General features: G+C 39.5%; 1 protein-coding gene across 1 annotated transcript; it reads left to right on the top strand.

Moving 5' to 3' along the window:
* The first annotated feature begins 1,841 nt into the window (after positions 1-1,841).
* LOC118654388 (lutropin-choriogonadotropic hormone receptor-like) lies at positions 1,842-10,879 on the top strand. The gene is made up of 2 exons (XM_036305706.1): positions 1,842-1,891; positions 10,096-10,879. The coding sequence occupies exons 1-2, from the start codon at positions 1,842-1,844 to the stop codon at positions 10,877-10,879; spliced, it is 834 nt and encodes a 277-aa protein (XP_036161599.1).
* Positions 10,880-22,375: the final 11,496 nt, after the last annotated feature.

Raw genomic sequence — 22,375 nt, 5'->3', positions numbered from 1 at the left:
AAAAGATGCATACATGAGCTAGTTAGTGAATGTCCCTTATTTCACTAGAACTTAACTCCTTAATGGCTAGATTTGAGAGGGTCAGGTGCAGGTTGAGAAGGCTTGCCCTGCCCTTGAAAAACAGCTGGAACTGGAACTGACTGGAACTGGAAGTTAGGCTACAGCTGTCTCCAAGTCACATAGCTAGCACAAAACTGATCCAAGATTAGAGCCGCAAACTCCCAAAACTATGTTAATACTGGTCCCTCCTATGAAAAAAAAAGGAAATAAAGGCTAATGCTATCCACTCAAAGGTTCACATTTCATGACTTAATTATGACACATGCTTATACAACTTATAATTCTATAATACGTTTATGCATTGGAAAAGAAAGATTGCAGTGCACATGGAAAGGTTTATCTGAAAGGACTATAAGTTTCACCAGTAAAATTTTGGAACAAGAAAAAATGATATAACCATTGTTTTGGATACTCTACTTTTTTATTATTTAAAGATAGAGGACTCAACCACTTAAAGACAGCCAAAGTTCCCCTTTCCACTAACCCCTAGTAATTTTTCTAAGAATGATTAGGAGTGGACTTGATTGACAGGCTAGTGACTAACCTTCTTCTCATAAGTTCTTCATGCTCATTTTTAAACCATGGAAAACACACAAAAATATAAAGACTATAAGTCATCCACTGTCCTACTGCCCAGGGATATAACCACAGTTAACATTTTAATATATTTTCTTTCAATCTTTTTATTACACACACACACACACACACACACACACACACACACACACACACAAATTGAAATAACCTATATTTATTTAAAAAACTAAATATTATGGGAATTTTATAATGGTCATTAAAATTTGTGAGAAACAAAATTTAAAGTTTTCTTAATACTCTAACATATGGATGCAGCATAATTTATTTAACTATTCCCCTATCTTTAGAGAACAGCAGGGCTTGGACAGGAAATATATGGTTATGTAAATAACAGGACCTGAATTAACTACAGAAGATTAAGAACCCCAGTTATTCCTTGGTCTCTGCAATTTAATAGAATCCAGGAAGGCAGGACAATCAAACACAGTATTTTTAGTCTCTAGAAGGATCCATCCATATTCAAATATATTTAGCCATTTTTGCTGAAGGTGTGCCCAGAGCAAAATATTTAAGAGAGGGGCTCCTTATCACAATGGTGAGAGTCCCATTGCCAGAGAACACCACTCAGGAAACTCACCGAGGTCAATGAAAACCCAGCTTTGGTCTAAAAAAGTGAATCAAGGTTTCTATTTACCAAATTTATGATATTGAAAAATATCTAAACTTGAGTTGAAATTAGTCGATTATTGCATTTTTTAATCCTCTAAGTGATGGTCAAATTTTAATGAGGGGATTTATGTCTCCAGAAAACATAAATTGTAAAGTGTTGTAGGTAGGCACATAAAGAGGTGCTTAGTCTTCTCCAGATAAATAATTTACATATTTAAAAAGAATTACAGCCCTAACTGGTTTGGCTCAGTGGATAGAGTGTCGGCCTGCGGACTGAAGGGTCCCAGGTTTGATTCCGGTCAAGGGCATGTACCTTGGTTGCAGGCACATCCCCAGTGAGAGTGTGCAGGAGGCAGCTGATCGATGTTTCTCTCTCATCAATGTTTCTAACTCTCTATCCCTCTCCCTTCCTCTCTGTAAAAAAGTCAATAAAATATATTTTTAAAACAAGAATTACATTTCTTACTGGTATCTTTGACTTGAGGATTGTGTGATTGCATGTAGTTCATCTGGAATATGGAACAGAGCAGGTCATTTAGGGATGGATGAGAGAGCTGAGGTAATTTCATAGAACAATGCTTTCAAAGGATTGTGAAAAAGGAAATGGCCAGCAGTACATCAAAGTGTACTGCTGACATTAGGAAGTGACTGTTCATCCAGGGGGCATGTTTCCCAGCCCCTCTTTCATCTCATGGGGCCATGTGACTAGTTCTGGTCAAGGAAATAAAAGAAGAAGTGAAGTATTTACCACTTCTGGACCAAGGATCAAGTATTCCATCCTTGTACTATTTTCTTTCCCTTCTGAAGTTACCAGGGAGGCTCATACTGAACACAACAGCAACACAAGATGGAAGGAGGTTGCATTCTTGGGTCACCATTTAGAGTAGCTGCTCAGGACAACTGACTACCCAGGAACATCAGCAATGAATTTTGTGTAACTGAGAAAGAAATATTTATTATGTTAACCCATTGACATTTGAAAGTTGTTTGTTAAATTACTCAGCCTATCTCAACAGAGACTCACTAAAAAGGCCTCTGCGGCAGAGAAGCATCGAACAGACTATCAAATTACAGTGGGAAGGCTGGGGAGTGTTGAAGGGGGGTAAGAGATCAATTGAAGGGCTTATATGCATGCATATAAGCATAACCAATGTACACAAGACACTGGGGGGTGGGGTAAGGGCATGTGCGGGGGGGGGGGGGGTAGGGGAGGCCGGGGGAAGGTCAATGGGGAAAAAAAAAGGAGACATGTACTGCTATTTGTAATATGTTAAACAAGAAATAAAATTTAAAAAATAAAAATAAATAAAAAGGCCTCTGCTTTCTGACAACTTGGAGCACTTCTTCAAGATAGATATCATTGTTTCTCAGTAAAACTAGGCGGGGGGAAGATGGAAAACAACACAAATGAGGGAAATACATGGCAAAAAGAGAACAAAGAACCAAGGTTTATAGTCACAGGGAATCAAACTTAAAGTTCCAGAAAATCAAGGCAGTGGAGGGAAGTCTAAAGTCAAATTTATTTTTTATATGAGTGAGTTCTTGATTTGTTCCCTGGCCTACATGACCAATGAAACAAGTTACAGACATATTTCTGTCAACAAGCAGTGTTTCTTTGGTATTTAAATAATTTCTGCTCCCAAAATTATCTCCCTTTTTGATTGATGACTCTTTGCTCTTGATTTTAGGTCACATTCTAATTCATTGAGTTCTCTTGAGATTTTGGTTACTGGTTGAAGCAACAATAAAGGCATGAAAAATAGATCAAGATTTCATTACACAAATTAAAGATGTTAATGAAAGCTTTTTTATCCTGAACAAGATCACTCAAGGTTTTGTAGTCAACTATAGATTTTTTTTAAACTATAAAAACATTCACAGGGACATGAACCCACACATCTGGTTACTAATATCTTGAGTGGTAAATGCTCCTTGTTTTATTCTCCAAGGATAAAGGAGTGTTAAATTGTTATAATGTGTTATCCCTTGCCTTCTGCAAGCCCCCCTGCTGGAATTGCTGACCTTCATTTCTATTTATCTATCTATCTATCTATCTATCTATCTATCTATCTATCTATCTATTCATCCACCTATCTATCTCTATATCTCTCTATCTAGTTTAAGATAGCTAGTTAACTAATTTAAGCCCTAATAATTTAGTGGGCAAGGAATATATTAACTGCTAAAACCAAACCTAACTAGGGCAGAGAGTCTTATGGGAGCCCCAACCACACCCAAAAATGGGTTCTACACTGTCTTGCTGCTCTAGTATAGAATGGGGCAAAAGTAGGTTTAGAGTTGTTCATATGGAAAATAATACAATAATTAATATATAATAATATAAGAATAAACTCTATTTCACATACTCACAACTGTAAACCTACATTTTCCCCAATCTGTATGATCCTAGGATGACCTAGTGTGTGCTATTTCCTCTGGCCTCTCAGTTCCTTACAGTATGGGCATTATATACTCAATACCCAGCCCAGAATCTAGCCCATAGAAAGTACTTGACAAATGTACACTGAGAAGAACTAAGTTGTGGAATGCTCAGAGTCATAATTTTCTTACAATACTTTCTGAATTGGTAAAGTCTGTTTGCATGGGCTTCCACCTCAGTTTCTTTATTTTTTTTCCTTTTTTAAAAAATATATTTTATTGATTTTTTACAGAAAGGAAGGGAGAGAGATAGAGAGTTAGAAACATCGATGAGAGAAACATTGATCAGCTGCCTCCTGCACACCTCTACTGGGATGTGCCTGCAACCAAGGTACATGCCCTTGACCGGAATCAAACCTGGGACCTTTCAGTCCGCAGGCCGACACTCTATCCACCGAGCCAAACTGGTTAGGGCACCTCAGTTTCTTATTAGGGTTGAATACCATCCTTGCAAATCAGCCCTAGCAATCCCTGGACTACTCAGGACCCTATTATAAGATTTTGGACCCTGTTTTCAGTAGATCCATCTATTGTTTGAGGGCCTTCTCCAAAAGAATCAAAAGTCACTCTCAACTTGATTTAAGAGCACTCCAGCCAAATGTACCCCTCCCACCCATGTACACACATATAAACTTTGGTAAAGAGATAACTCATCCCACTCTACTGGATACTGCATTTTCCATTGTTGGACAGCCATGCCTTAGGAACACAGCCTGTTACTCCTCTGCTTTGTCTCTTAACTTGTCCCACTATTCTGACTGCATCTCCCTCAACACCTGGTCACTGAAGAGGCTCTAGTAAGTCCCTCAATGGAGTTTCCTCACTCCACTAACCCCAATGTATGTCCCAAAGCAAGCTGCAGGAACTTTTCAAATGACTTCTGCTACTTATCATATCTGAAGTTTGCTACGTGCAATTAACAGAATTAGCAATTCATAGAATATGTTGTAGTCTACCAATAACTCATTTGATCCAGGATTTATTGAAGGCAAAAGAACTCTACCTACTTACAAAATGAATTGAAGTGACATATACCTGTGACTAATCTATCTCTATATATAAAAGGCTAATATGCAAAGTATCCACGTAGGAGTTTGACCAAGAGACTGAGAGTTATATCGCGCGCCATGATGTGTGCTGATCACCAGGAGGCAGCATGGAATGAAGGAAGGCCCTGGCAGGCAGCTGGCAGCCAGGGAAGGGAGGCCCTGGCCAGCAGCCAGAAGGCCCTGATCAGCCCTGATCGCCAGCTAGGCCTAGGGATCCTACTCATGCACGAATTTTGTGCACCAGGCCTCTAGGTATATATAAAATAAATGGGGGATAGAAGTAGGCATCATCATAAAACAGTAACACGAGGGGTCCTTGTAGGGTTATAACTGCTCTGTATGTTGACTGTACCAATGTCAGTATCCTGGATTTAATATTATATTATCGTTTTTGCAAGATTTCACCTTTGGGGAAAGTAGTTATATAGTCTGTATTATTTCTTGCAACTGCAAGTGAATCTACAATTATTTTAAAATAAAAGGTTTACTTAAAATAAATGAATGGGAGTAAAAAATATATTAGGCACTTTTGGAGTTTGCCCTGAAAAGTTTTGTGTACAGAAGCAGAAAGTCCATTAAGCTTTAGCTAACTGGCTGAATTGATTTTCTGATAAAAAATTTCAGATAAGTTATAGATTAGTTAGGCAATTCTCAGTAAGAAAAATAAAGAATCAATAGAAGCATAGTATCAAAACCTTCTTAAATTTACCAGGATATGAACCATTCAACTTCTGACAATAATATGAAGAAAACTTCTCAGAGCAAAACATTTAATTATTTCATTTCCCAAACTGTGTATGCCATAGTGATAGCTATGTGAAACAGCAAAATGAATATCTCATTCTCTGTTATAAGTCATATGAGATAATATGTGATTAAAAGTCAAGATGCCTCTTGACCAGAGAAATAAGTATTAGAATGCAATCAAAAAGTCAACTACACATATGTCCTTTCTGATTGGTGTTTCTGGTTTCTTGGGATATATTCATAGAAGTGGGATTACTGGGTCAAATACGAGTTCCATTTTTAACTTTTTGAGGAAACTTCATACTGCTTTCCACAGTGGCTGCACCAGTCTGCATTCCCACCAGCAGTGTACAAGGGTTCCTTTTTCTCCACATCCTCACTAGCACTTGTTTGTTGATTTGTTGATGATAGCCATTCTGACAGATGTGAGATGGTATCTCACTGTCGTTTAGATTTGCATCACTCAGATGATTAATGACTTAGAGCATGTTTTCATATGTCTCTTGGCCTTCTGTATGTCCACTTTCAAAAGGTGTCTATTTAAGTGCTTTGCCTATTTTTTTCTTGGATTGTTTATCTTCTTTTTGTTAAGATGTATGAGTCCCCTATAAATTTTGGAGATTACGCCCTTATCAGTTATAACATTAACAAATATGTTCTCCCATGCAGTGGGCTTTCTTGTTGTTTTTTGATGGTTTATTTTGCTGTGCAGCTTTTTATTTTGATGTAGTCCCATTTGTTTATATGCACCCCTATGTTCATAGCAGCACAATTTACCATAGATAAGATTTGCAAACAACCTAAATGCCCATAAGCAGATGAGTGGATTTAAAAACTGTGGTACATCTATTCAATGGAATACTATGCTACTGTAAAAAAGAAAGAACCTTTACCATTTGCAACAGCATGGATGGATCTGGAACTCATTATGCTAAGTGAAGTAAGCCAACCAGAGAAAGATAACTACCACATGTTCTCACTCGTTTGTGGAATATAATGAACAACATAAACTTGATGAACAAAAATAGATACAAAGAAAAAGAAGCATCAAACAGACTTTCAAACTTCAGTGGGAAGGTGGGGGCGGGGGGTAAGAGATCAACCAAAGGACTCGTGTGCATGCATATAAGCATAACCAATAGACACAGACACTAGGGGGAGGTGAGGGCATGTGCTGGGGGTTGGGGGTGCACCAGGGGAGGTCAATAGGGGAAAAAGGAGACATATGTAATACTATACATAATACTTTAAACAATAAAAAAAAGAAAAGTCAATTACACATAATAACCCAAAATCTATGGGGCACAGTGAAAGCAGTACTGAGAGGGAAGTTCATAGCATTACAGGCCTACCTCAAGAAGCAAGAACAATCTTATGTAATAAAAGCCTAATATGCTAAGTATCCGATCATCTGGTCATCCATTCAACCAACTAAAGCATAATATGCTAATGATATGCTAAGGCTGCTCAACCGCTCGCTATGACATGCACTGACCACCAGGGGTCAGAGAGTCGATCAGCTGACCAAGTCGCTATGATGTGCACTGACCACCAGGGGGCAGACGCTCCAACCAGTAAGTTAACTTGCTGCTGGGATCTGGCTGATCGATTGGGACTGAGCGAGAGAGTCTGGACATGCCCTGGAGCCCTCCTGCGGTCCCTCCCTGGCTGGCCAACATCCCTCATCCCTCCCTGTCCCCAATTGTGCACTGGTGGGGTCCCTCAGCCCGGCCTGTGCCCTTTTGCTATCTGGGACCTCACAGGGGATGTTGGAGAGCCAGTTTTGGCCTGATCGCACAGGCCAGTGAGAGGGACCCCACTGGTGCATGAATTCATTCACCATGCATCGAGTCTCAAATAAATATCTAACCATACACCTAAAGTAATTATAAAAATTATAATAAACCAGCCCAGAGTAAGTAGAAGGAAAGAAATAATAAAGATTAGAGTGGAAAAAAAGAAATAAAGATTTTAAAACAATACAAAGGATCAATAAAACCAAGAGCTGATTCTCTGAAAAGATAAATAAGATTGACAAACCTTTAACCAAATTCATCAAGAAAAATAGAGGACCGAAATAAATAAAATCAGAAATGAAGGAGAAGTACCAAGTGACACCACAGAAGTACAAAGTATTCTAAGAAAATACTATGAACATCTATATACCAACAAATTAAACAATCTGGGCAAAATGGATAAGTTCCTAAAAACATATAATCTTCCATGACTGAATCAGGAAGAATCAGAAAACCTGAATAAACTAATTATAACCAATGAAATCAAAGTACTAATAACAAACAATTCCCAAAAAACAAAAGTTCTGGACCAGATGACTTGATAGGCGACTTTTATCAAACATTCAAGGAAGAATTAACACATATCCTTCTCAAATTATTCCAAAAATTTCAAGAGAAAGAAAAATTTCTAAACTATTTTTTTATGAGGCCAGGATTATCCTAATTTCAAAACCAGATAAAGGCACTACAAAATAAAGAAAATTATAGGCCAATATCCCCGATGAAGATAGATGCTAAAATCCTCAACAAAATATTAGTGAACCAGATCCACCAATACATTAAGATTATACACCATTATCAAATGGGATTAATTCCAGGAATACAAAGTTGGTACAATATCTGCAAATCAATAAACATGGTACATCACATAAACAAAATGAAAGATAAAAAATCACATGATTACATCAATGCATGCAGAAAAAACACTTGATAAAATCCAACACCCATTTATGATAAAAACTGTCAGCAAAGAGGGAATAGAGGGGTCATACTGCGACATAATAAAATCCATATATAACAAATACACAGCCAATATCATACTCAGTGGGCAAAAATGAAAAGCACTTCACTTAAGATCGGGAACAAGACAGGAATGTCCACTTTCAGCACTCTTATTCAACATAGTACTATAAGTGCTAGCCACAGCAATCAGACAAGAAGAAGAAATAAAAGGGATCCAAAATGAAAAGAAGGAAGCAAAACTGTCATTATTCACAGATGACATTATATTCTATATAGAAAACTCTAAAGATGCCACCAAAAAACTACTAGATGTAATAAATAAATTCAGTGAAGTAGCAGGATACAAAATTAATATTCAGAAATCAGTGGCATTTTTATACATCAATAATAAAACTGTCAGAAAGAGAAATTAATGAAACAATCCTATTTACTATTGCAAGGAAAAATATAATGTACCTAGGAATAAATTTAACCAAGGATGTAAAAGACCTGTACTTGGAAGATTATAAGATACTGAAGAAAGAAATTGAAGAAACAAATAAGTGGAAGCATATGCCATGCTCATAGATAGGAAAAATTAACCTCACTAAAATGTCTATACTACTCAAAGCAATCTACAGATTCAACACAAATCCTATTAAAATATCAATGGCATACTTTAAAATCTAGAACAAATATTCCAAAAATTCATATGGAAACACAAAAGACCCCAAATAGCCACAGCAATCTTGAGGGGGAAAAGTTGGAGTTATCACACTACATGATATCAAACTATACTACAAAGCAATCAAAGCAGCATGGCATTGGCACAAGAACAGGCATATAGATCAGAGGAACAGAATAGAGAACACAGAAATAAAACCATGCATTTGTAGTCAATTAATATTTGACAAAGGAGTCAAGAACATACAATGGGGAAAGACAGTCTCTTTAAGAACTGGTATTGGGAAAATTGGACAGAGAACTGAGAAAAAATGAAACTAGACCACCTTCTTACACCATACACAAGAATAAACTCAAAATGGATTAAAGACTTTAATGTCAGACTGGAAACCATAAAAATCCTAAAAGAAAACATAGGCAGTAAAATATCAGAAATTTCTCATAGCAATACGTTTGTAAATATATCTCCTCGGGCAAGAGAAACAACATTTTTTAAAAAATTTAAATGGGACGACATCAAACTAAAAAGATTTGCAGAGCAAAAATAAACCATCAACAAAATAAAAGGAGAACCCACTGAATGGGAGAACATATCTGCCAATGATAATATCTGATAAGAGGTTAATTTCCAAAATGCCTAAAGAACTCATACTACTCAACACCAAGAAGTCAAACAACCAAATTAAAAAATGGGCAAAGGATCACAATAGACACTTCTCCAAAAAACATGCAGATGAGCAATAGACATATGAAAATATGCTCAAATTCACTAATCATCAGAGAGATGCAAATTAAAACCATAGTGAGATATCACCTCATGCCTGTCAAAATGGCTATCATCAGTAAATCAACAAACAAGTGCTGGCGAAGATGTGGAGAAAAGGGAATCCTTGTGTACTGTTGATGGGAATACAGACTGGTGTAGCCACTGTGGAAAACAATTCATAGCCCTAGCCAGTTTGGCTCAGTGAGTAGAGTGTCGGCCTACAGACTGAAGGGTCCCGGATTTGATTCTGGTCAAGGGCACATGCCTGGGTTGTGGGCTTGATCCCCAGTAGGGGGCATGCAGGAGGCAGCCAATCAATGATTCTCTCTCATCATTGATGTTCCTATCTCTCTCTCTCGCTCTCCCTTCCTCTCTGAAATCAATAAAAATATATTTTTTAAAAAAGAAAACAGGAGCCCTGCAGCTGCCCGCCCCACGGCGCCCTGCGCTGCCCTGGCCCGCGGGCCGGCCTCACCCGACTATCACTCACCTATCTCCGTATCAAAGTAATTCCATCTCAAGCTTTCAGGGGACTTAATGAGGTCATAAAAATTGAAATTTCTCAGAGTGATTCCCTGGAAAAGATAGAAGCTAAGGCCTTTGACAACCTCCTCAATTTGTCTGAAATACTGATCCAGAACACCAAAAATCTGGTATACATCGAGCCTGGAGCATTTATAAATCTCCCCCGGTTAAAATACCTGAGCATTTGTAACACTGGCATTCAAAAGCTTCCAGATGTTACGAAGATCTTCTCCTCTGAATTTAATTTCATTCTGGAAATTTGTGATAACTTACACATAACCACCATACCAGGAAATGCTTTTCAAGGGATGAATAACGAATCCATAACACTCAAACTGTATGGAAATGGGTTTGAAGAAATACGAAGTCATGCGTTCAATGGGACAACGCTGATTTCCCTGGAGCTGAAGGGAAACGCACACCTGAAGAAGATGCACCACGGAGCCTTCCAGGGGGCCACAGGGCCCAACATCTTGGATATTTCTTCCACCCAACTACAGGCCCTGCCTAGCAATGGGCTGGAGTCCATTCAGATGCTAATTGCCACCTCATCCTATTCTCTAAAAAAATTGCCATCAAGAGAAAAATTTACCAATCTCCTGGATGCTGTATTGACTTACCCCAGCCACTGCTGTGCTTTTAGAAACTTGCCAACAAAAGAGTAAGTAAAAAACAATAAGTAAAGCCTGCCAAGCTGTGGCAGCAGCTAAAACATCAAAACGCAACTGGTGGAGGGCTCCCTGCCCTTGCACTCCCTGCCTTCTAGGCCATTTTCAGATAGACAAGAAGAAAATGAACCATCCTGCTTCCTCCTGAAAACCAATTCCAAAGAGTCACTTCACCTTGCAGCTAGAGACTTCTGAACCCTATTCTGAGTTAATTGAATTATAGCCTTAAATTATTAGGCTATCATAGCAGCTACAAAATGGATACATTACCAGCATTTCAAAGATCAATTAGCTCTAATCCTTATCAGAGCCAATAATTCCTTAAGAGGTGGGGAAGTAGCCTCAAGAGGATAAATTTTACCTAATGTCTTAATCTTTAATAAAAGATAGACAAAATCAAAAAAAAAAGAAAACAATTCATAGTTCCCACAAAATATTAAAAATGTAACTGTCTTTTGACCAAGCAATCCCCGTTCTTGGAATATCCTATATAATAAAAGCCCAGTGACCAAAACAGCAGAACGACCAGAATGACCAGAGATCAAAATGACCATGGCCACACCCCCCAGTAGGTACCAACACCCCAATTAGGGTGTGGCCAGCCAGCAAACCCCCCCTGGCCCCTGGCCCCAGCCAGCCCTGCCCCCCAGCAGGGAACCCCACCCTGATCCAGGGCCCCCATCAGGCCAGGCTAGCTGGCCCCCATCTGTGCACTGAGCCTCTATCCTATATAATAAAAGGGTAATATGCAAATTGACCCTAAAGGTGGATCAACCAGAACGACTGCTCGACCAGTTACTATGAGGTGCACTGACCACCTCTCAGTCCCTTTCCCTGGCTGGCAGGCTCCCATCGCTCAATGGCAAACAGGGAACTAGGGATGGGTGGTGGGGGATGTGGGTGACTCCAGGCCAAGGCCCTTGCCCCACCAGTCGCCTCACACACAGAGGGCAACCTGCAGCGGGGGTGGGGCTAGCGAGCGGGAGGGAACAGCCGACCTCTTGGTCCCTTCCCCTGGCCATCAGGCTTGGTCACCTGATGGCAAATGGGGAACCAGGGGTGGGTGGTGACGGGGGGCAGGGCTGGCTGCGGGCAGCCAGGGAAGATGGCTCTGATCACAGGCCAGGCCTAGGGACTGTACTCACACATGGATTTCATTTTCCAGGCCTCTAGTATATAAAGAAACATGAAACACTAATTCAAAAGAATAAATATACTCTTATGCTCATTGCAGCATTATTTACAATAGCCACGATCTGGAAAAAGCCCAAGTCCCTATGATTAAATGAGTGGATAAAAAAGCTGTGGTACACTTACACAATGTAATATTACACGACTGTAAAAAAAAAAAAAGGAACTATTATCCTTTGAGACAGCATAGGTGGGCCTGGAGAGTATTATGCTAATAGGCCAGTCAGAGAAAGATCTCACTTATCTGTGGAATCTGATGAACAAAATAAACTGACAAATTAGAAACACAGGCGTGGATACATGGAACAGACTGACAGCTATCAGAGGGGAGGTGGGTCAGGTGGCTGGATGAAAGAAGGTGAAAGGGTTAAGCAAAAAGACACGTGTGTGTGTGTGTCTGTCTGTGTGTGTGTGTGTGTTCGTGTGTGTGTGTGTGTGTGTATGAAGGTGAGCAAAGCAAGGGAAAATGAGGACTGAAAGGGACATTGCTTGGGGTGATGGGTGCAAGATAGTGTGTACATGATGTTTTGTTGAGTTGTGCACTTGAAACCCATATGACTTTGTGAACCAATGTCACCTAAATAAATCAAGAATATATAAGGGAAAAAACCAAGATGGTGGCATAGGTAAACACAGGAAATCGCTGCCTCGCACAGCCACTTCAAAAAAACAACTAAAAGACAAAACGGACATCATCCAGAACCACAGGAAGGCTGGCTGAGTGGAATTTCTACAACTAGAAGGAAAGAGAAACGCACACTGAGACTCAGAGGAGCTGCGGTGTGGAAGTAAAGTGCAGAGGTACGGAGGCGTGGGCGGAAAGGGCTGGCAACTGAGGACCCAGCTGTCTTTTTCAAACGGAAGGGAGACACAAGCTTCCGACTGCTCTGAATGCCAGTTCCAGGCTAGTCTCTGGGGACCCAGACTCATACGGGGAGAAACTGGACTGTCTGGCATCAGGCAGAACTCGAGGGCGGCTTTCTCTCAGAGGCGCTTGCAGTGATTACCGCAGAACAGTGAGACCCAGGTCCTCTTAGGGCAGGGCTGAGGAATAGCCATAGCTGTTTGCTCCACCCTGTTGATTCCCTGAGACCCCGCCCCACCCAAGCTGTGCAAAAGACACAGAGAGAATCTTAAAAGCAGCAAGAGAAAGAAAGTCAGTTACCTACAAGGGAGTACCCATACGACTGTCAGCTGATTTCTCAACAGAAACTGCAGGCCAGAAGGGAGTGGCAAGAAATATTCAAAATGATGAATAGCAAGAACCTACAACCAAGATTACTTTATCCAACAAAGCTATCATTCAGAATAGAAGGTCAGATAAAGAGCTTCACAGATAAGAAAAAGCTAAAGGAGTTCATCACCACCAAACCAGTATTATATGAAATGCTGAAAGGTATCCTTTAAGAAGATAAATAATTTGATGAACAGAATAAACTGGTGAATATAATAAAATCAGGGACATAGAAAGGTAGTGGACTGACAATTCTCAGGGGGGAAGGGATGTGGGGGTCTGGGAAAAGACTGGACAAAAATCATACACCTATGGATGAGGACAGTGGCAGGGGTAAGGGCATAAGGTGGGGTAGGAACTGGGTGGAGGAAAGCTATGGGGAGGGGGGAAGAGGAACAACTGTAATAATCTGAACAATAAAGATTTATTTTTAAAAAAAAAAACAGCCAACTAAAGCGTGTCCCAAAATTCATGCAAGAAGTAATTTGGATATAAAACATGGGTTTATAGTTGGAAATTGTAAATTTTTTATTGATTCATAAAGTGTACAGTATGGGGTTGTGTATGGAATAGCATATTAGTTAAATGGCCCCCACGCACATACGCACTCTCTTGTTGAAATTTTCCATGACCGTTTTGCATAAATGTGGCTGAATTTCGATGAGGCTCATTTTCATCTTGATGGCTTGGTTAATCGACAAAATTGTCGCATTTGGGGGTTCAGAAAATCCAGGAGTGATTGTTGAGAAACAAATGCATCCACAACGTGTCACTGGTGCGGATTTTGGGCTGGAGGCATCATCGGACCATTCTTCGAAAATGCGGCTGCTCAGGCAATAACAGTTAATGGTGCTCACTATCATGACATGATAATCCAGTTTGCCCAATATGCTATTCCATACATAGCCCTATACTGTGTACTTTATGAATCAATAAAAAATTTACAATTTTTAATTATAAAAAAAGAATATATAAGAAACTTATACAACTTAACAAAAATAAGATAATCCAATTAAAAAATGGTCGAAGTACCTAAATAGACACTTCTCCAAAGTGAACATACAGATAGCCAAGAGACATATGAAAAAATGCTCAAAGTCACTGATCATCAGAGAGATGCAAATTAAAACGACAATGAGGTATCACCTCACACCTGTCAGAATGGCTACCATCAACAAATCAACAAATGACAAGTGCTGGCAAGGATGTGGAGAAAAGCAAACCCTAGTACACTGCTGGTGGAATGTAGACTGGTGCAGCCACTGTGGAAAACAGTATGGAGTTTCCTCAAAAAATTCAATATGGAACTGCCATTTGACCCAGTGATTCCACTTCTAGGAATATATCCTCAGAAACCCAAAACACCAGTCAGAAAGAATATACAGTGGGGCCTTGACTTATGAGTGTCCCGACTAAGGAGTTTTTTGAGATACCAGCTGTCTCTCGGCCAATTTTTTGCATTTAGTTGATAGAGTAATTTGAGTTAACGAGCTCGGTCTCGGAACGAATTAATCTCGTAAGTCAAGGCCCCACTGTATGCATCCCTATGTTCATAGCAGCACAATTTACAATAGCTAAGATCTGGAAACAGCCCAAGTGCTGATCAGTAGATGAGTGGATAAAAAATCTGTAGTACATTTACACATGGAATACTATGCAGCAGTAAAAAAAGGAACTGTTACCCTTTGAGACAGCATGCAGGGACCTGTGAGTAGTATGCTAAGTGAAATAATCCAGTCAGAGAAAGATAAGTATCACATAATCTCACTCATATGTGAAATCTAATGAACAAAATAAACTGTTAAACAAAATAGATCCAGAAACATAGAAGCATGGAAGAGACTATCAAATCTCAGAGGGAAGGTGGGGGTAGGAAGAGATCAACCAAAGAACTTGTATGCATATATGCATAACCTATGGACACAGACAATAGGGTGGTGGAGGCCTGGGGTGGGGGTGGGGGCAGGCTAGAAGGGATCAATGGGAGAAAAAGGGACATATGTAATATTTTTTACTATAAAGATTTTTAAATTCAATTTTAAAAAGTCAACTAATTAAATTCATAGCATTAACTTGGAATGTTTCTTGACAATTGCAACATAAACCAAATTATTGATGAGACAATTGCTGATATGCTGCAGTCTTCTGGGTAGTGATCCTAAGTTACACCCCTCACATGTACATTCACTAGGAAATAATCATAATTACTTTTAATATAGCCCTGAGCTATCATTAGTGATAAATAATGATGATGATTACATTCAATGTTATTGACTACATGACTGATAATACTATTAACAAATTAGACTAGAGGTCTGTTCTGAAACAAATGCTCTAATGGGCAGAAGTAAAATCTTTTCAGGGAGAGGCCCAGAGCTACTCAGAGGTTGCCAGTACTGTCTCATATAAATTCTGATGGTATAAGATAGATAACCTAAGAGGTGATAAATCTCCAGTTCAACAAACACTCAGGCCCCTGCTCTGAGTGAGAATGAAGGATATTCTTGTACTTACCACTTGCATTTCTTAGCCAAGACTTCCAGCTTCATGGAGAGTGGCAATGGAGGTGCCTAATAAACTGGGAAAGATCCAGTTCAGGTCAATGATATTAGAATAGAAATCTTGCCAGAAATGCCAAGTCGCAGGGTAAGAACAGGAAGAGCCTTGTGCTCACCCAACTCAAATCAGCCATGAGAGTCAGGCAGGTGCCAGGTTCAGAATGCATACTCAAGCTCACAGGACACAGGCAAGGTTGGGCATGTGCTCATTTTCCTTTCCCCATCTTCATCCCCAAAACCTTCACTTAATTTTTATCTTGAACTGTCTATTTGATTGCAGGTCATCTCAAATCCTTTTTAATATAAAGTATAAAGGAAAAAATAAAATAACAGTCAATAATACACTGGCCTTGCTTGATTTCCTAAAGATCTATATCAGCCTTCCTTCGTGGTTATCTAAAAGCAACTTAACTTGTGAGATTGTGAGTAACAATTAATCAATCAATGATTTGGACATGGGAATTTCTGGAGAACTATCCTGATTAACCTTTTGTCCCCAGCTAGCAGCAATCTCTGAAAATAGAGTTGTACTGCTTAGAGAACTAACTCTGTGCCCCCAAAGGTTGTATCAGATTATAGGAATTGAAATGGACAAAGTAGCAACCCTATCATTAAATGCCTAGGTAGAGTTTTAAAAATTCAGTGATTTTACCTTTTCAAGTAATCTGATCTAAAATCATTGAATATTTTAACTACACCTATATCCAAAAGGATTAAGCATGTTTAACACCTGTGACTAATTGTAGATAAATAAATGGGGGGGGGGATAAAGGTTGGTCATTTGTGAAATTTTCTCTTAAAGCCCTGTTAACACATGCAGAAATGTGAAGAAACTTCAGCTGAAAATGACTGAATTGATTTAATGAGAAAGAAAAAGTAGTCAAAGCATAGGCTACTCAGTCAATTTTCAGTTGGGTAAATGGGAGCTGGAGAACAAGAAGAAACCTTAAGAGCAGTGGGAAAGAATAGATCAGGTCTACCTCTTCAGTGTCTTTGTATGTGCCATTCTTCCCACCTGGAAAACCCTTCCTACAATGTTCACACCCACAGTGGATCTGTCTCTATTGCTCATTAACCCTTCCCTATTTTTAATTGAATTTATTGGGGTTACAATGGTTAATAAAAGTATATAGGTTTCAGGTGTATAATTCTATAATACATCATCTGTATATTGCATTTTGTGTTCACCACCCTAAGTCATGTCTCCTTTTATCACCATTTATCCCCCCTTTACTCTCTCATACCTCCCCTATTCCCATTTCCCTCTGGTAATAATCATACTGTTGTCAGTCTATAAGGTTTTAGAACCAGCAATTCCACTTTTGGGAATTTATATGAAGAAACCCAAAACACCAATTCGAAATAATATGTTAACCCCTATGTTCACTGCAGCATTGTTTACAATAACCAAGATTTGGAATAACCCAAGTGTCCATCAGTAGATGAGTGCATAAAAAAGCTATGGTTCAATGAAATACTATGCAGCAGTAAAAAGAAGGATCTCTTTCCCTCTGAGACAGCATGGAGGTACCTGGAGAGTATTATGCTAAGTGAAATAAGCCAGTTAGAGAAAGATAAGTACCATATGATCTCACTTATATGTAGAATCTAAGGAACAAAATAAACTAACAAACAAATTGGAGACAGACTCATGGATACAGTTAACTGACAGCTGTCAGAGGGGAAGGGGAAGGGGCTGGGTGAAAAGGGTGAAGGAATTAAGAAAAAAAAACCTACCTCATACACAAACTCTTTCCTATTTCATTCCTCATTTTCCTAGTGGTGTCCATTCCTTTTGTGATTAAAAGGAAATCAAGGCAGCCCTGCCCAGTGTTCTCAGTAGTTAAAGCGCCGGTGGCCCACACACTGAAAGGTTGCAGGTTCGATTCCCAATAAAGGGCACATACCTCGGTTGTAAATTCGATCCCCAGCCCTGGTCTGGGTGCATGTGGGAAGCAACCAATCTATGTGTCTCTCTCACATTGATGTTTCTTTCTGTCTGTCTTTCTCTCTTTTCCCTTCCCACTCTCTCTAAAAATATCAATTGAGAAAATATCCTTGGGTGAGGATTAACAAAACAAAGCAAAAGAAGACAAAAAAGGAACAAAGAAATCAAGACAAAGAAGATACAGTGTTGGGAATAAGGAATGGAGGTCAAGTGCAATTGAGCCTTGACATGGTTTTCCCTGGCTGGTGATGGGTTATACTGAGATGTGTAAGGAGGTCTTCAGTCCAGTCTGGCCCCTACAGTGGAGGAGCAGACGAAGGGATGGCAGAGGTAAATGAGGTGAAATTATCTTGCCTGGCTCCAGAAGCATCTGGTGTGGCCCAAGGGCTCAAGCATAATGTCATTATGGGAGAAGAAAGCCAGGATTAAACCAAAAAAATCTTAACTCTGTGTATGTGAGTGAGAGAAGAGACAGAGATGGCACTCAGAGGTTAACTCTTCCCATTATGTCCCCATAAATAGTTTGCCAGATTTTGCAAATAAACATATAGGACCCTCAATTAAATTTTAATTTCAGATAAACAATAACTGATTTTAGCATAAGTATACCCCAAATATAGAATGGGACATACTTTTACTAAAATAATTGCTGTTTATCTGAAATTTAAATTTACCTGGACAACCCTACTGAGGAGTGTTTAAGAACTTTGGGAGTCAGACAGAATTGGGTTTGAAAACAGTTCCACTGGGCAAGTCACTTAATTTTGTGTGTATTTGCCTCAGTTTCCTCAGATGTAAATTGGGAATAATAATGGTGCCTACTGCACAGGCCTACTGGGAAGACAGTAGTTACTCAGAGAATATTAGTTTGTTATTATCCAGAAGCCTATCAAGGGATACAATAACTGGATCAGAAAGGTGGTAGTAAACAACTTGCTCAGCTTTGATTGTGACCTTTATACAAATGAGGCCCAGAAGCAATATCTCTAACAAACTCTTCCTCTACTGACTGCTGATAGACCAACTTCCGCAGCATCTCAGACTGTCCAAGGCAAATACAATGTCTTCTCAGACTATAACTCCTCAAGACAACCTGTGTCTGTTCACAGAATCACCCTTCTCCCAGGCTCAAAATCTATGAGTCATCTCTGCCACTTCCTCTTCCATGACCCCACATCTACACTAATAAAAGACAAACATGCAAATTGACCATACCTTCACTACACCTTAAGCCATGCCCACCAGCCAATCAGAGCGACTGTATGCAAATTAACCCAACCAAGATGGCGGCTGGCAGCCACAGAGCTGAAGCGAGCAGGTGGCTTGGTTGCCCCAATGATGGAGGAAGCCAAGCTTCCTGGCCAGCTGCTGCCTCCTCTCAAGGCAACAAAGTTTCAATTATAGAAGGTAAATAAACCCCAGATACCTGCTTCCAGTTGCCATGGCCACGGAGCTGGAGCTAATAAAAACAAAAAAAAAAAACAAAAAAAGGAAAGGCTGGGATCTTCGGTTGCCAGGGGGCTTGGTCAGTCTGAAAACAGCCATCAGCCCCTCACCCAGGCTGGCCAGGCACCCCAGCAGGACCCCCACCCTGATCCAGGACACCCTTCAGGGCGAACCAGTCGGCCCCCACCCGGGCACCAGGGCTCTATTCTATATAATAAAAGGGTAATATGCAAATTGACCCTAACAGCAGAATGACTGGGAATGACTGGTCACTATGACACACACTGACCACCAGGGGGCAGATGCTCAATGCAGGAGCTGTCCCCTGGTGGTCAGTGCTCTCCCACAGCAGGGAGCTCTGCTCAGCCACAAGCCATCACTGATGGCTTCCAGCACAGCGGTGGTGGCAGGAGCCTCTTCTGCCTCCTCAGCAGCACTAAGGATGTCCAACTGCAGCTTAGGTCTGCTCCCTGCTGGCAAGTGGACATCCCCCGAGGGCTACCGGACTGCCAGAGGGTTGTCTGACTGCTAGCTTGGGCCTGATCCCCCAGGGAGCAGGCTTAAGCCAGCAGGTGGACATCCTCCAAGGGGTCCCAGACTTCAAGAGGGCATAGGCCGGGCTGAGGGACCCCCCGAGTGCACAAATTTTTGTGCACCGGTCCTTTAGTCTAATATATTTGGTTGAATTAACTATTTTCAGTTTGCATGTTAATTTCCTTTCAATACTGTAAAACTATGAAATTCTGACTTGGTGTTATAACCATGCTCTTCTTGGTACACACACATGCTGCTTATTTGATCAATACTCCTTTCAGAAGAAGGAAATATTTTTATTGATTTTGGTATAAATGCCATAGCCATGGCTTCCTTCATATAAGAAAACAATAATGTGAACCTTGGTTATTGGGAAGGTCACAGACCTTGGATCTGAACTAAAGGCCTCCATTTTATTTGGTTGTTCCTCTTTAAGATAGATAGATAGATAGATAGATAGATAGATAGATAGATAGATAGATATAGAGAGATAGAGAGATAGAGATAGAGATAGAGATAGAGATAGAGATAGAGATAGAGATAGAGATAGAGATAGAGATAGAGATAGATATATAGATCTCACAGACTTAAAACCTCTTCCACATTCTTAACCACATCAGGCATGTTTCTACACAACCTGATCCAATTGCTTTTGCAACTGTACCCTATGCCAACACAGAATATCCACCAGTTCATAGACATCCCTTTCATTTTCTACCTCTATGTTTCTTTGATTTTTGTTACTCCTTCAAATTCACATTTTGGAGCTCTATATAAAGTGATATAACATACCTTAGATCATCTCACTTATTGCTTATACATAATCTGTGAAGTGACTGGTATCACCATCTTCATGTTATACATGAGGAAACAGGCTGAGAAGATTAGTGATTTACTCAAAGACACATGCTACTGAATTGCAGGGTTTGGATCTGAACTCAAATTTCCTGACCTAAATCCTATATTCTTTCCACTACATCACACAGCTTTCCTTGGATATAAAGTGCCTTCTTCAACTGTACCCCATTTCAAATTTTCATCTATGAAAATGCCTTTTTATAGTCTCCTTCAAATACTATCTGCATAAAGTCTTCACTGATAACCCAATCCAAAATGAGCTCTTCTTATACTGATTTCTTTAGCATGTCCTCTGTCCATTCAGTCATTCAATGAACAACTGAGTAACTACTGTGTGCTAGCTTCCACAGTAAATTACACAGAAGAGACACTAACTTCTCATGGGCCATATAATTTTATGATTTATATCATAAAATCATAGAATGATAGTTTTAAATTTCATGTTATTTAAAATCCTTATTTTATAGATCAGTAAACTCATATACATGAAGTTCAGTGTCAGGCCTTCATAAGCAAAACCCAGACTGGAGGGCTCCATCCACACTTCTCATCAACATTGTATTCATGACTTTTTTTTTTACTAATAGGCTGTTAGCAACTTGAGGGCAATAACTGTGTGTGAATCATCTTTGTACATCCTTTAGCATTAACACAGCCATTCCAAAAGCAAGTAGAATGTATGATAATGATGGCAAATAGGACAGATGGATTATCTACACCCTTAGATCCCAAATGGACAAAAGAGCTAGATATTTAACATTTATAAAACATGTTACAACTCAAAGTACTCCCCACATTTCTCAGCAAGGGAGTTTTCACAAATAATGGATGTATACTGCAGAACTAAGCTTGTGGAAAGAATCACATATTTAAAAAAATAGAAAATGTTGTTTTCTATAACCTATAATTGTTCATTGTTTCTCCATTAATTCAATTACCAGAATTACAAATAGCATATTATTACCTAAACGTATCTGAAAGCTACATACCTATTAACTTCAACCATGAAGAAGTCACCTTAAATGAAAAAGGAAGCAGAAAACTCCTCTGAGTAGCCAAAATAGATTTTATGAAGTATAGGCACTAAAGAGATATATTACATTGAATCTTTAATGTTTGTTCATTCCACAGTGACTCAATGTTCATGGTTTCCCTGCGCAATGAACTCACTCTGGGACTCTTAAGTCTTAGTTTGGGCACTTTTCAGACATATAATTTTCATATCCTGTAGGCAATGAAAAGCAGCAAACAGAAGGTATAAAAGATTGGCCTGAAGCAGGCTATTTCATCCCACTCTCATAGTTCACTGTAATTCCAACAGCCACAGGAATATGCCATAAATGCTAAAGAATGGACACAATGCAGTGTCAATCTATCAATTATGGTACTTCATAACATCTGTGAAATTTGTTATATATAAACACACTGTGCTAGAGAACTTGGGTTCCTTCTTAGGAGCAGCCAGATGACAGTGGCCAAAGTCAGAAATTATTCATTTATCATTACATTTGTGTAAGTGAGGGCACTAAATTGTTACCCCCCCCCTTTTAATTTTTCAGCTTGTGAACAATCTCTATGTGGATTTTCTTTTTTTTTTTTTTTTTTTATCGACAGGGGTAGGTTAAAACAAGGAAGTAGTAAAAATGTCCCAGTCTTCACTAGAGGGGCTGAGCCTTTTAGAATGTGACTTTAGTGGCAAGGTCTCATTTAGAAAGATCTGGAAA

Source organism: Myotis myotis, unplaced genomic scaffold, assembly GCF_014108235.1.
Source record: "Myotis myotis isolate mMyoMyo1 unplaced genomic scaffold, mMyoMyo1.p scaffold_m19_p_4, whole genome shotgun sequence".
NCBI classification, from domain to species: Eukaryota; Metazoa; Chordata; class Mammalia; order Chiroptera; family Vespertilionidae; genus Myotis; species Myotis myotis.
Note: the sequence above shows the minus strand (reverse complement) of the source record. Positions and strands in the feature narration are given on the sequence as shown.